This window comes from Herpailurus yagouaroundi, unplaced genomic scaffold (genome assembly GCF_014898765.1).
Source record: "Herpailurus yagouaroundi ecotype Mexico unplaced genomic scaffold, PumYag 184, whole genome shotgun sequence".
Classification (NCBI taxonomy): Eukaryota; Metazoa; Chordata; class Mammalia; order Carnivora; family Felidae; genus Herpailurus; species Herpailurus yagouaroundi.
In genome coordinates this window covers 33,798,710-33,813,649 of record NW_024412415.1, presented here as the reverse complement: position 1 = coordinate 33,813,649, position 14,940 = coordinate 33,798,710, and the positions used below count along the sequence as shown (strand labels likewise).

The 14,940-nt window shown below is 51.7% G+C and overlaps 1 protein-coding gene and 1 long non-coding RNA gene across 3 annotated transcripts in view; one reads left to right on the top strand and one right to left on the bottom strand.

Annotated features, from left to right (window-relative positions):
• The first annotated feature begins 446 nt into the window (after positions 1-446).
• On the top strand, positions 447-11,192 carry LOC121041909 (uncharacterized). 2 transcript variants are annotated; one of them, XR_005795902.1, is made up of 5 exons: positions 447-1,311; positions 2,843-3,020; positions 8,794-8,858; positions 9,819-9,979; positions 10,543-11,192. It is a non-coding gene; the product is annotated as an uncharacterized LOC121041909 (long non-coding RNA). The 2 variants fall into 2 exon arrangements; XR_005795903.1 differs by lacking the exons at positions 8,794-8,858; positions 9,819-9,979; positions 10,543-11,192 and adding an exon at positions 5,609-5,720.
• The window catches only part of NOX5 (NADPH oxidase 5), a 43,536-nt gene continuing 34,628 nt past the window's right edge, over positions 6,033-14,940 (bottom strand). The window contains exon 17 of the mRNA XM_040493100.1: positions 6,033-6,139. Coding sequence (XP_040349034.1) covers positions 6,080-6,139 — 60 coding nt within the window. The 3' untranslated portion in view covers positions 6,033-6,079. The remainder of the gene's footprint in view (positions 6,140-14,940) is intronic.

Sequence of the window (14,940 nt, the reverse complement as noted above, 5' to 3'; positions counted from 1 at the left end):
GATTAAAGTTGCATCTTTTCCTGGGCCCATGATGAGTTTGTGAACCATGAAGAAAATGAGACTAGAAGATGCCCAACCAGGTCAGATCAACAATAACTACAGTGGTTGCTGATGTTGTGATTATTGTTAAAGTGTAATGAACAATTTGGATTTATCTCTTTGTTGTAAACTCTTATAGCTGAATTGCTTAAGTACAATTTGTAGAATTTCAGTGCAGTTAATTTCTAATGGAAAATCTGAAACTTACATTGTAGATTTAAAAGGTACTGTACAAGGGCACCTGGGTGGCTCAGTCAGTTGAGTGTCTGACTTTGGTTCAGGTCATGATCTCACAGCTCGTGGGTTCAAGCCCCACATTGGGCTCTGTGCTGACAGCTCGGAGCCTGAAGCCTGTTTCAGATTCTGTGTCTCCCTTTCTCTCTGCCCCTCCCCTGCTCAAGCCCTGTCTCTTTCTCTTTCTCAAAAATAAACATTAAAAAAAATTTTTTTAAGGTACTGTGCAACCATTATATTTGTAAATTATTTAGCACGTTTTTGTCACCTAGAATAGCGTGCCATACTACTCGAGGGGGCTATCTTGCAAGTAATACCAAGTTCCAGTGTTTGCTTCTTAGTATTGAACTACATTTACAGTTCTGTCCTAGACACGTCGCACCAGTCGAATCCATTCGTGTGTCTTTTTGTTCACGTGCTCTGTACCACTGGTGAGTGCGCCTTGGTTTCCTTACCTGCTGCCACAGAAAGTTCTTTTACATCCTGATGGCTATTGCCAAGGCTACAGGAAAGAAAAGCTTTATTTGTATGCAACCCTAACCCTTTGATGGCTAACCTAGGTTCCTGCTTGCTGCGCCTTGTTCCATCTGTGTTCTTATGCTAATGAAGTATGTTTGGTGTTCTCCTTGTAAAACAACAACAACAAACGAGTCACATGTTGTCACTTCTGCCACATCCTGTTCATCAGAAACCAGTCACTAAGTCCAGCACTTTTGAAGGAAGGAGTGCAAAGGATTTGTGAACATATTTTAAAACCATCAGTTCTGCCCTGACGCACGATCTGTGTGGACTTATGCGAAGGTATCCTTAGAACAGATTTCTAGAACTCAACGACTGGATCAAGTGATACATGCACTTTGAATCTTGACAATTCCTGTTTGTGGCAGAAACCGTTCATCGTCCTCCAATAGCCATCGTCTCTCTTTCTCCATTTAGCACTGGACCTCCTGACTTTTAGCTGGCACAGCTCGAGAATGTACCTCCCAACCTCCATTGCTGCTACGTGGAGATGTGCGACGAAGTCCTGTCCAGTGAGAGGTATTGTGTGAAACTTCGGGTCGTGCCCTTAAATTAAAGGAAGCTATTGGCATACTTCCTTCCCTGTGCAGATCGTGGGGTGACACGTAGAAAGAACCCATCCCTGGATCCCCTCATGGAGCCGCCCTTCTTTGCAGGACTTCCTACCAGCCTAGACTTTTGTATGAGAGAGAAATGGAGTTACACTGCCCGCCTGCATGTCCCATCTCTGCTGCTTGTCTGTGGTGACATGTACCTGAGTGCCCGCTAAGCGCCAGGCGCAGTTTCCCTCGAGAAACTGCTGTATCCGGAGCTCAGCTGTGGAGGGCCAAGAGGGACAATAAGCCAGGCTGGGCTGCAGTCCCCTCACCTGGAGGGTGGGGACAACTCCCAGGGCCATTGCAAAGACCAAATGAAGTTACATGAGCATCGGATTGTGACCACAGCACCTGGAGGCAGCAAAGCCTCGGTACAGGCAGCTGTTATAAAGAAGAAAAGCTATATAGGTGCCTGGGTGGCTCAGTCGGTTAAGGCTCTGACTCTTGATCTTGGCTCAGGTCATGATCTCACAGTTCATGAGTTCAAGCCCCACGTTGGGGTTCAAGCCCCACGTTGTGCTGATGGCCATGGCTCAGAGCCTGGTTGGGATTCTGTCTCTCTTTTTCTCTGCCTCTCCCCCGCTTATGTGTTTTCTTTCTCTCAAAATAAACTTTAAAAAATAATTAAGAAAAGCTATAAAAGAAAGCCTCCAGCACCCCCCCCCCCATTTCCTCTCTGTGCCCTTTTGTCCCCTCACTGGTAACTTACATAGACTTTAATACCCATCTCCCTGGGGTGGGGGGGGGGGAGGGGGAACCTGCTTTCATAAAAGATCTCATAAATTCTTTCTCACCGAGATAAGAATGACTGGTATTGTTTAATGCACTTCTCCTGCTACACGTACACTCTAGTGGGGGACATACTGTGCTTGACTAGACCACAGACGTGAAAAGCCTAACTATGAAATTTCGGGCACCAGTGAAGCTAGGTGGGGGTGCTTGGCCCGCTAGGAGGGGCTTCGCTGATGCTGTCGAAATTGTAATTTTTAGGGAGCCGGCCCTGACCTCCTGTCCCCTCTCTTCTTTAATATCTTCTTCCCTCTCTTTACCTTTTTTTTTTTTTAAGGTTTATTAATTTTTCCAGAAACAGAGTGTGAGCAGGGGAGGGGCGGAGAGAGAGGGAGGGAGACACAGAATCGGAAGCAGGCTCCAGGCTCCGAGCTGGCAGCACAGAGCCCAACACGGGGCTCGAACCCACGAACCGTGAGATCATGACCTGAGCCGAAGTCGGACGCTCAACCGACTGAGCCACCCAGGCACCCCCCTCTTCCCTCTCTTCTCTCTTCAGCTCCCTCTGGGTCTTTTCCTTGCCTAAACGGCCATCTGAGTCTCTGATGATTCAATGGGATTACGTTTCCACAGGCAGGTGTGTGTCTTGTTTAGTCACATTAAAAATAAATCACTTAGCCCCACACAGTCAATGCATCAATCTGTTGCTCTCCTCTGCTTTCCAGGAATGGGTTGCTCAAAAAGCAAATGACTCGTGGGTCACGTGAGTGGGGAAGGCCGAGGTGGAGTGACAGCACCCTTCTAGTTCGCCCACCAGCCTCCCGCCGGAGCAGACAGGGAATCCGTCGTGCCCGAGACTATGCCCATCTCAGAGTGCACGCTGTGTTCTTGCGGCCCATGACGGTGAGCTATGGAAGAAATACGGCTTGGGGAGGTGGGGTGGGGCTCGGATTTACTGATGCTTCCTATGTGCCAGGCCCAGTACTTTCTTTTTCGTCTCTTCCCTTCTTCCATGGGGGAATCAGGATTCTGGTCGTGGGAGTCTGGGCACGTTGGTCTTTCAGGGCCTCGTTTCTTGAAACCAGAAACATTACATCTTTCTCTAATCATTCCTTCTGCTATGACGGAAGAGTCTGGGGGTTAGGCAGACCTAGCTCACCACTGTGGGCACGTGGCTTAGCCTGTTTCTTCAGCTCTAAAATAGGGCCAGAAATCAGGATCGAACCAGATAATATATTTAAGACACCTTATAAATAGGCAGCTAAAAAAGGATGGTGTGTAATTCCTCCTTCATAACACAGGTGACATACTTCACCGTCTTAGAGGTTTGGTCATTTTTACAGGTTGGGGTGGCAGTGTTCCAGGAGGGGAGTGGGTGTGGGTGTGGGTGTGGGTGGGTGTTTCTTGATGAAAACAGTGTGGGGGAGAGAGACCAGAGTCTTTGTAGAAATCTCAGCACTTTAGAAAACCAGACCCCAGCCTCTATCAAATGCTGCCGGGGGGGGGGGGGGGCCCGTATCAAAGACCGTCCTCCCCAAAGTCTTGCTTGGTGTGGCCTCCTTCCACGTCCCATGTGGGCTGGTCTGTGATTTGCTTTAACCAATAAAATGTGGCAGAAGTGACGCGGAGGCAGTTCTGGGCCTAAGCCTTAAGAAGCCATGGAAGGTCACAATTTTGTGCTTTGGGGAGATCTGGAGCCAATATGTAAGAAATTTAGTCTCTCTGGGCTGGAGAGACCATATAGAAAGAACACGTGGAGAAGGAGAAACCCTAAGAATATATGGAGAGAGGGAGAGACAGACGGACAGTGGGAGAAAGGCCCAGCCACTCCCGTGTGCCACGGAGCCCAGCCCTCCAGCCACGGCTCTGAGGCACCAGCCGTGTGAGTGACCCAATCCAGATACTCTAGCCCAGTCCAGCCCCCACATGACTGCGGTCCCAGCCGACATCGTGGGCAACGGAACTGCCAAGCAGATCCCAATCACCCCACAGTCTCACGAGAGACAATAAAACAGTTGTCTTAAGCCATTAAATTCTGTGTATTATATACAGCAATAGATAAAGAAGCAGTTAGTGGGATCTTGGAGTTATCGCTATGTGACAAACCATGGACGCTCATTATGAGAGGTACACAGGCACCGCCCTTGGGAGCTTGGTTTGGGCAAGGAGGTTGCACACGGGCAAGGATGAAGATTTGAGACTGTTATTAATCCACACTCAAGGGTGTGCTTAGAAGCGGGATGCACGGACTGTTGATGATGGTGTTGGGAGGGTGAGGCAGGAATACCTCCTAGAGAAAAGGAGTTTTGAGCTGGGTTTGAAGGAAAGAGCAGATGACCTGAGAAGATGTCTCAGAGAATGAAGGGTAAGGCATTGACAGCAGCATGGTGGGGAAATTAGGACCCTGGGGAGGAGGAGTTGAGAAACTTTAAGTTTGGTGTTAGCTGGGTATAAAAAGAAGGGGGCTGGGGAGCCTGGGTGGCTCAGTTGGTTAAGCATCCCACTTCGGCTCTGGTCATGATCTCGCAGTCTGTGAGTTTGAGCCCCGAGTTGGGCTCTGTGCTGACAGCTCAGAGCCTGGAGCCGGCTTCGGATTCTGTGTGTCCCTCTCTCTCTGCCCCTCCCCTGTTCATGCTCTGTCTCTCTGTCTCTCTATCTCTCTCTCAAAAATAAATAAAAATTAAAAAAAAAAATAAGGGGGGCGGAAAGGGGATCTTGCCAAGCTAGGCCTGTGGGAGCCTCAGAAAAAGCTGGTTATTTCACGAGCTTTACTTTCTCCATCCCATTTGGTAAAAATATAACTTGTGAATGGCAGCATCCTTCGCTGCAGAATTACACATGCTCGCGCTTGCCACTGCAGTCTCTTGGGGACTCTTCAGCACCCCCTGGAGGAGGCTCAGGGGGTGCACAGGTCTCCTCCCAGGATGGCATGTGGGGGGCGGGAAGTGAAGCTGAGGGAGGGGGCTCCGTGTGGCTGAAGAGGAGGGGAAGACTTCAATCTGTGGAAGCAGCAGCCACCAGAGCGAACTGGTTGGTAATTAACACGTTAGTTAACAGGTAATTAACAGTTAATGGCTCACTTCAGGGCTAACGTGAGGCTGGAGCCAGGGCAGGAAATGACTTTAAAATCCCTTCCTTCCCCTCCGTGTTTGGTGGGGTTTTGACCTCTCCTACCTGGGAAGATCTGGGTCATGTTTGTCTCCCCGGCTCCAGGAGTCAGGGCCAGAAGGTGATGGCTAGCCCCAAGAAACATCAACTCCTAAGAAAATGAGCGATTCTGCCCTTCCCTTGAGGAAACAGGGGCCCAAGTGCAAGTTGTAGGGAGAGGGGCACATGGTCCCTGCTCTAGGCACGGAAAGGCTGACGGGGTCAGGGGCCAGGCAGCTTACCCCGCCACGTCTTCTCAAATTGTAGGGTGGCACCTGAACTTGTGGGTCCACCCAGCTTACTCCATTGATAACTTCAGTATTCACTGTTATTAATTTTTATAGGCATGGAGTGAATCGGTTAGGAGCCTGCTTAGCTGTGAGGAATACAGCGCCCAACGAACTGTGCCCTGAGCGATAAAGATATTCCCCCAATCCACAAAGAACTACTGAGAGGTGACCCCATGCCAGGCACTGTTGTAGGAGCTGGGGAGAGAGCAGAGAAAAGCGAACTTCCTGTTCCGGAGCAAGAAGGTAGCTCCTGTGAGGGCAGGGGCTTGACTTTGCCTTGATTACTCCGGGCACCTTTCTCCTCCAGTCCCCCCTTGTATTGGCTTCTGCCTCGTGGTCAACAGGTGGCTTGGGATGTCCAGGAATCTCAGTGGAGACAGGAAGCAGGAGACAGAGGTGACCAGCCATCCCTGTTCCCTCTACCAGAAGGACACAAGCTTTCCCGGAACCCCCAGCAGATTCTTGCTTACCATCATCACTGGGGAGACCCTGGGGCAGCGTGCGGCTACCTCAGATTTTTCATGACTAGTTAATCTGGTTGTCATTTATCACCTGGGGTTGCCCAGAACAAAGTCGGGGTTTAGTCTGCAAAAGAAAAGGGGGAAAGAACATTGGGGTCAGGCTGTCTTGTTCCCCCCGTGGCTCTTGGGGGTCGGCAGCCACCGACAAGGTAAACACTCTCTGGTCAAATCTTAAGTAAATAGGGAAACAAGTTAAAAGTGGCATTAGATACAACCCCAGATGAAGCAAAAAGGCTTTACTCATTTACTGCTGTTTACTGAGCTCTTTGGCGAGCGCTCTTCAGGATGTGTGAAGGGGGATGAAAGGCTCCAGCCTCAGGGAATGTTCAGACCAGCTGGAGATGACAGGCACATGAAACAGCCTACGCCCGTGAGAGAATGAAAAGGCTTTGGTGGGATCTCAATGCACAGATATCGAACAGAGGTCCAGGTAAAGGCCATCATCGCATGAGGCACCCTCATGGCCCTCCCTGCCCACACCCCTCCTGGAGAACACATTCTGCTCACAGCTCTTAATGGGGAGTCCTGAGACACGCAGGCCCCTCCCCACCCCCAGCAGGCCCCTCCCCACCCCACGCAGGCCCCTCCCACCGCTGCCCACGGCTGTGGGGACCACACATGGGCCTTGAGTCAAAGGCAGCGGATCCCCTGGCTGGCGGCAAGGAGGCGAGCCCAGCCACTCAGATACTTTCTCTCTCTCTCTCTCTCTCTCTCTCTCTCTCTCTATCTCAAGTAAGGGACACAGAGACAACAGCCCCTGTGCAAGAGGTCCTGATACCAGATGGGGCCTGAAGGGAGCAGAGAGCTGAGGCCTCTCACTCCTGACTTGGGTCCATCCTCTCTGGTTCCATCCTGACCATCAACTTCCCTTTTACTAGGGCTGGTTTGAGTAGGTTTTGTGTCTCGCCTTGAATGCCATTGGTGTGGGAAGGCTTGGCCTCCACCCTTTACCCTTCACCCCTCACCCCTCACCCCTTCACCCACCTCCTACTTGCTTCCCAATCTATCCCCCGCCTCCACCTTGCTCCGGATTCTCTTCCCCCAGCTGGTCTCCCTGCATTGGCTCTCCTGCCTCCATTTCATTTCCGCATGTGGACAGTGATCTTTCTAACATGACCCTGGCATGCCCTTGCTCTAAGTCTTTGAGTGGCTCCTCACGGCTCGGCCTTGTGGACCCAGCTCCACCGCTGCCCTCCTGCTCTGCCAGCTACCCCCCCAACCCCTCCCCCCCGCCGCCCTCCACCACCCTGAGACACAAAGTCCCATGGGGAAGCCTGTGCACATACTTGGACCTGTATGCATGAATATCCACTTCCCTCCACCCCCGTTTCCCACTCCTCCTTCAAGACCAAGGCCTGGGTTCATCTCACCCCACCCTGACCTTGGTTCCCTCCTCTGGCCATCACAGCACTTTATGAGGACCTCCCCTGGTATCTACTTCATTGTATTGGGACCACACTTGCTGTCCTTGTCACCTGGCACAAGGCAGGCATTCAACAAATGCTTCTAGAATGAATGAATGAATGAATGAATGAATGATTTTCAAATGGTGAGCCAGCAGGCCTCAGATGATTCGATAGGGTTTTGTTGGGGGAAGAGGGCACGAGGAGGGGGTTTTCCTCCCTGGGAGAGTAGCCTCAGTCTAGCCTGGGTGGACAGCCAGGTTCTTTTTTGTTTCTTTCTTTCTTTCTTTATTTTTGAGAGAGAGAGAGAGAGAGAGAGCACAAGTGAGGGAGGGGCAGAGAGAGGGAGAGAGGATCCCAAGCAGGCTTTGCATTGTCAGCACAGAGCCCAACGCAAGGCTCGAACTCACGAACTGTGAGATTAGGGCCCGAGCTGAAATCAAGAGTCGGACACTTAACTGACTGAGGCACCCAGGCGCCCCTTGCCAGGTTCTTTTTGAGGCCCTCTTGCCTCCTAAAGCCCACCCCATCTCCCTGCTCATCTGGGGACATGGGGACAGGCTATTTGAAACTGGCCTTCTTGTCCTCAACACTGAATTGAAACCCCCAGGAGAATTTTGCTGTGTTCGTCTTCTGGAGAAGAGGAGCACAGAGCCGAAGGGCAGAGGCTGCAAAGTGTGGCTCAGATTTGATAAACAGGCAGGAGGTTTCAGAAGCAATCAGGGGAGAAAAGAACATACATTATTCCTGGAATTCACAATGAACCGCTAATGAGCTAGAGGAGCTATGATCTGATCTTGTCCTGCCTCCTACAGCCCAGGACTGCTGGGTGTGGGACGGGACGCAGGGAGGGGCGCTGTCTGCCGCACCAGCATGCACACGGCCTGGCCAGGGCACCCCCCAGGACATGGGGGGTGGGGCGGTGGCGTTTGCTGACCCCTGGGAGCCTGGTGGCCCTCCCTGGGATGGGAGGGTGTTTATTAGCCCTCCAAAGGTGGCCAGTCATAAAGGACTTAAAGACAAGGACTACAGGTGCTTCCTGACAGCAGTGCCGGAAGAGTGTCCTCCCTAGAACCCAACAGTGCTGGCACCCTGTCCTTGGACCCCTAGCCTCCAGAACTGCAAGAAATAAATCATGTGGTTTATAAGCCCCCAGTCCGTGCTGTTTTGTTACAGCAGCTCAAACAACCAACAGTTATTGAAATGTACTACATGCAGAGGACTGTTTTAAGCAGCTCTCACACATTACCTCATTTAGTCCTTACCACTGTCCTATCTAATAGGTACCATTATTATGATTGTGCCCATTTTACAGATGAGGAAACCGAGAACAGAGACCTTGACCCTTCTGTCCACTGTTGAACTCCAGCACCCAGAATGGTAGGAATTCAACACTCGTCTGTTTAACGGCACCATGATGTGCTCTAATGGGGAGCTCAGGGGCCAACAACCTCCCGGATGATGGCCCAGTGGGACCTGGGAAACGGACTGAGGCCCTGATGCCATTCAAGAGGTCTGCCCCTGCCTCCTGCCCTCTTTTCATCCACACTTATTTTTCAAGGCCACTTATATGCAGCACTTTCACAAAGAGAGAAATCAGATTTAGGTTTGGCTCCCGAGTAGATTATAATTACAATTTAAATCAGGGATAACCTATGCAGAAAAACCATGGCAAAGTAACAAAAATCACAAAGAGAAGCAAACAATGTGCTGTAATAATTTTCTCATTCGTTCGTTCATTCATTCATTCATTCGTTCACTCACTCAAGGAGCATTCAGTGGGTTCAGCCCTGGGATGCAGAGATGAGACTGACTTAGGTCCCGCTTCCAGTGGGAGGAGGCAGTGAAGGGTAGCAAAGGCCTGGGGCCAGCAGCTGAGGAGAGCGGGCTCCAGGCCAGAGGCCTGCCCCCCACATCTCTCTTCTCTCTGCTCTGAGGGGACCTTTCCCCAGAGCTGGCCCAGCCTCAAGTGCAGCCTAAAGGGTTCTGGTCTGCCGAGAAAAGCAAGTCAGTGGACCTTGTCCCAGGCCTTGGGGCTAGCTGACCCCTTTCTGTGTCCCTCTGTCCTCCCCCCTCCCTCTGTGATAGCTGGCAGAGGGCTCCAGGCTCCTGGCCTGGCTGCACACTCATGCACCTGCTCACTCACGCGGAGCCATCTACAGACAGCCTGGCCTCTTCCCCCATCTGCCCACGCAGCTCTGCGGGGCGATTGATGGGGCTGCTCTCGCTCTGGGTCCCAGAGAGCTCCTTTTGAATAATAACTTGGCAAAATTACTCTTTTTGCTCTCCCTATTTCGGATTCATTTGTTCTTTCTAAGTCATTCATCTTTTTTGAGTCAGAGGAAGAATGAGGAAGAGGAGGAGGAGGAGTCACAGGTGCGAGGGGCCAGGAGCCCCGCCTCCTCCTGTCACCGACTGCACCCGAGACAACGGCACCTCTCCCACTAGGATGTCTCTATTACACCTGACCTCTGCCCGTGGGAGAAAAGCCAGTGTGGGAGGTAAGGGAGGTGGGGGAGGGAGAGGCCTTTCTGGACCGCTGAAGCCCCACCTTGAAGGCAGCCGCCTGCTCTATTCACATGCAAGGTCTCCTGACACGCTTGCGGGGAATGTTAGGGTTTTCTCACCCTCAAAGGGGAGCAGCAAAGAAGGTAGGAAGGAGAGATGGGGGTTCAAGTGGGTCCTGTCAGCTTACCAACACCTTCACTGGCCACCTGCCATGTGCGAGCTCCAGAAAGACAGACAAACCGATTCTATTCCTGCCCCCAAGGGGTTCGCGGGCTAGTACACAGGTAAGCACGACACCTGCGGTACATGGTCTAGTGGAAGTAAGTCCTGTGCAAGCATATGGAGGAGACTATTTATTCTGTGACAAGAGGGACCAGCAAGGCAGTCTTCACAGATGGGCGGGTGATGAGCTCTTCCGAAGCCTCAGTCTAAAGGTGGGGGAGGATGCTCCAATGGGGGGAGGAAATAGCTTCTTTCTTTTACCAAAAAATGTGCCCTTTGCTCCTCTGCCACACAGAAACTCACTGCCTATTTCTCTTTATTTTGTTTTCTCCAGCAGGCTGCACGCACACAACTGGGATGGTTCGAGTATGGCCCCAAATGTCCGCGGGCACGATCAGGGAGCCTGTTTGGGGCCATTTGCCGCATGGCTACGGTTGGGAGGCTGGAAGTTTCCTTGAGAGTCAAGTCTCCTTCCAGCCATCTCTGCCATTCAGCTTGAGTATTTCTCCCCCTGGGAAGGATTTCCCCATAAAATAAATGTCTCGTCTGAATTAATCTTATTTTTCAAAGGAGGGAGTCGTCATATTGTAAAGACAGATCATAAAAAGATGCATCAATCTGTCAGGAAGGCTGGTTACTATGAGTATTTGTTTAGCAGAAACAGTGTGCCCCATCCCCACCCCAGACATCTGGCCCGAGAGGCTGGGCTATTGCTGGGTCCAGCCCCATGCGGGCAACTTCTCCTGAGTGCCCCAGGCCTCTGCAGTCTTTGCGGACCAGCCCCAGTCCCGGAAGGGGCCTGGCTAGGGTGCCCAGGTTGGCATATTGTGGCAGCCTAACTTTTCAGAAGAGGCCTGGAGCGCCCCCCACTGGAGGGGCCAGTCCCACTGCCCAGACATGTCCCAGACACTTTCATTCGGGAGCTAATGGTCTTTGGGATCTTAACGATACTCCAGACAATCTCTCCATTTTGTTTACACTTGGGAAAAAAAAAAAAAAAAAAAAAAAAAAGATCATATAGGCCTTAACCTCAGGTCATAGATTAAAAAGTAAACCGGTTAGGGGCACTTGGGTGGCTCTGTTGGTTAAGCGTCCGACTTCAGTTCAGGTCATGATCTCACAGTGAGTTCAAGCCCTGCATGGGGCTCTCTGCTGTCAGCACAGAGCCCTCTTCAGATCCTATGTCCCCCTCTCTCTGCCCCTCCTTCACTCGCGTTCTGTCTCTGTCTCTCAAAAATAAACATAGAAGGGGCGCCTGGGTGACTCAGTCGGTTGAGCGGCGGGCTTCGGCTCAGGTCATGATCTCACAGTCCGTGAGTTCGAGCCCCGCATCGGGCTCTGGGCTGACCGCTCAGAGCCTGGAGCCCGTTTCAGATTCTGTGTCTCCCTCTCTCTGACCCTCCCCTGTTCATGCTCTGTGTCTCCCTGTCTCTAAAATAAATAAAACGTTAAAAAAAATAAAAAAAAAAAGAATAAAACCTACAGACATTTATCATAGAAACTTCAAACTTTATGGAGGGTAAAAGTTTTTTAAAAAAGATAAAACGTAAAAAAAAAAAAAGATGAAAAGTAAAAAAAAATCATAAAAAAAAGAAAATCCTTCCTGTTCCTCATTCCTACTCCCCAAAGCAGATACAAATACATATATATATGTACATATATGCACATATATATGTGCATCTTTTAAAGAAATATATTTTATGTATACACCAGTATTTAAAAATATTCACATTCATTCTGGGGTGCCTAGCTGGCTCATGCAGCTGAGCGTCTGACTCCTGATTTCGGCTCAGGTCAAAATCATGACCCCAGGGTCATGGGCTTAGCCCCATGTCGGGCTCAGCGCTGAGTCTGAAGCCTGCTTGAGATTCTCTCTCTCCCTCTGCCCTTCTCCCCTGCTCCAGCTCTCTCTCTCTCAAAGTAATTTTTAAAAATATATTCATCCTTACTGTGTCCATTTTATTTTTATTTATTTATTTATTTATTTTTAACGTTTATTTATTTTTTGGGGACAGAAAGAGACAGAGCATGAACGGGGGAGGGGCAGAGAGAGAGGGAGACACAGAATCAGAAACAGGCTCCAGGCTCTGAGCCATCAGCCCAGAGCCCGACGCGGGGCTCGAACTCACGGACCGCGAGATCGTGACCTGGCTGAGGTCGGACGCTTAACTGACTGCGCCACCCAGGCGCCCCCTTACTGTGTCCATTTTATAGACGAGGAAGTGACAGCTCAGAGAGGTCACAGGGCTTATCCAAGGTCACACAGCCGACTGGGACAGAGGCAAATGTGGAAACCAATGTCCTGACTGTGGTGGGCGGAGGTCCTTTCACTGCACGTCTCCAAGGTGTTTGCCCAGAGCCAGTCTCTCCTGGTGTCTCTAATCCCTCCCTAATCTTGACTTTGTGTGCAAGGCTGGTGACACCTCTCAATATTGCCCGTGTCACCGTCCCCTCCCGTGAGCGCCTGTTGGCTCTCGGTGTATTAATAGACTGCACTTGTGCCTCTCGTCCGGGTGGGCCTGTCTAATCACTTCACGAACGCCTGCCGTCTCTGTCAGAGCTGTCCTCAGTGCAGAGTGGCCTCATGGAGCCTGACAAAGTGATTCATTCAGTGGGCTTTTGTTTCCCAGACTACAAATGACAGGTTATATGCAGAGGACCCTTCTTCCCAAGGATAATTCCAGTTCAGTAAGCCCTTGGCCTTGTGGGAGCTGCCATGCGGGGTAGGCCTTTTGCCCCTCCCTCTGTGCTAGATTCTGGGGCCACAGGCCTGACCTTGGGGAGCTCACAGGTTGTTGGAGGAGGACAGCACACACCTATATATAATCTGCCCTTTACCGCAGTTCGCCTGTGTTCCCTCTGTTCTCTTTGTGTGTGTCTGCCTTAGCCCTCTGAGACCCAGATGTGTCTATGGAGAACAGTCAGCCAGCCATATGGACACATTCGTTTCTTGTTGATAGCAGGATGGCCCCCATCTGGACGTCCGGCAACATCCAGATGGACACGCTACCCATCGATCCTGCCACCTACAGTGATAGAAGGTGGCAGAGCCTCAGGGCCTACAGGCTCTCTCCACTTACAGATGGAAAAGTGGGGAGCCCAGAACCTGGACAGCAAGGACCAGGAAGGGAGCGCTACGTGGGGGGTGTGGCAGGGGAAGGAGGGTCTGTGTATGCATTCGAGTGTTGGGGTTAGGGGCTGGCAGCTAGAGGAACTCTGATCCTGAAACTGAATTCTCCTGACTTCACAGAACTGCCCAAGTCTGGGTCTGAAGACTGGAGCCCGAGCTTCGGGGTGGGGCGCGGTCTCCCCCGGCCTTTGATTCACTGCCACTCCGGAACCGGTCTCCTTCCCGGCAAACAAAACCTCTGCGATCTCTGATTCTGCAGCGCCCTCCAGTGGGTAACGGGAGTATGTCTGCAGAGAAAGTCTTAGGACTCCACGTGGTAGGTCATTACTGGATTTTAGAATCTATATGCAAGTTCCTCCACCTGCTCCCCGCCCTCTGCCTGAGAGAAAATTCTAAAAGGACAGTTGGCTGTTTGTATGGAGGAGTGGAGAAGGGAAAGTCCCATGCTAAACAGACTCTGCTGTGCCAATTTTCCAAATGACTTTGGTCCATTCTTCTTTCATCCCCCAGCCCTAAGTCAGGACACCCTCTTAGTTAACTTCTAACTCCAGATAGTGCCCGTTTCCCCCCCAAGCCTTCGCAAGTTTGATGAAACTTGGGGGGGAAACCCTAAACCAGCAGGGGGAAATGGGTTCCAAGACTGTGCGACCTCAGTGAAATAACACAACTCCTCCAGATCCGAGTTTCTCCGTGTGAGCTGTGTGTGTACCCCAAGCGTGTTGGAAATTAAACCTGGCCACATGTGGAGGGGCCCCCAACACCAGGTCTCCCAGCTGTGGGGGCTCCCAGCCAGAGAGGGGCTCAGTGAGGCTCCCCTCCTCCCCACCTTCCCTCCCAATGCGGTTGCCTTCCTTCCCTGCAGGTGCTTGGTCCCTCCTCCTCGCCTCCTCTTCCTCTTGTGCCTCCTGCCTCCTGCTTCCGGGGTCATACCCCTCACCTCCTGTCTGCCTCAGTCCGGAGCATACTGCCCTCTCCCCCAGTGGGCCCTTCAACTCCTTCAGCCACCATCCCCTTCTCTTGTGGCTGCTTTGTGAAGAGAACTTTTCCCACCTGCTTTGTTTCCTTGTCACCCATGTGATGCCTCCATCGTCCTCTCCGCTCAGCTGCTGCACAACCCACCCCCCCACCTGTGTCCCAGCTCCCTCCCTGGATGCCCAGACCTTTTATAAGGGGTGTCATCATCGTCACGGGTGTCACCCAGCTCCTTTACCTGTTCTCCCTCGGGGTCTTCCGACCCACACGAAAGAAAAGCACTTTCCATGGGAACGTGCCGGACCCCTGGAAGGCAGCTCTGGGGAGGAGGGTTTTAGGCTCTCACTGAAGGGAGAGAACTAGAAGGGCAGGCCGCAACACGGAGGACTCCCAGGAACTGTGTGGTTCACGGGGGCTTGCTGTGCGGGGCAGGCGGAAAACAGCTCAGATCCGAGGAGGTGAGGCCAGCCCACCTTCCCTTGCCCTCAGCCCAGGGCCTCCCTTCCACAAAGTGTCTTCTAGGAGAACTTTGGCATTTGCTGTTTCTGTCAGGTACTGTGGCCACACAGTGACAGAAGGGGCCACGAGAAGATGCCGAGATAAAGAGACGGGCAGGGAGGGAAGACACGT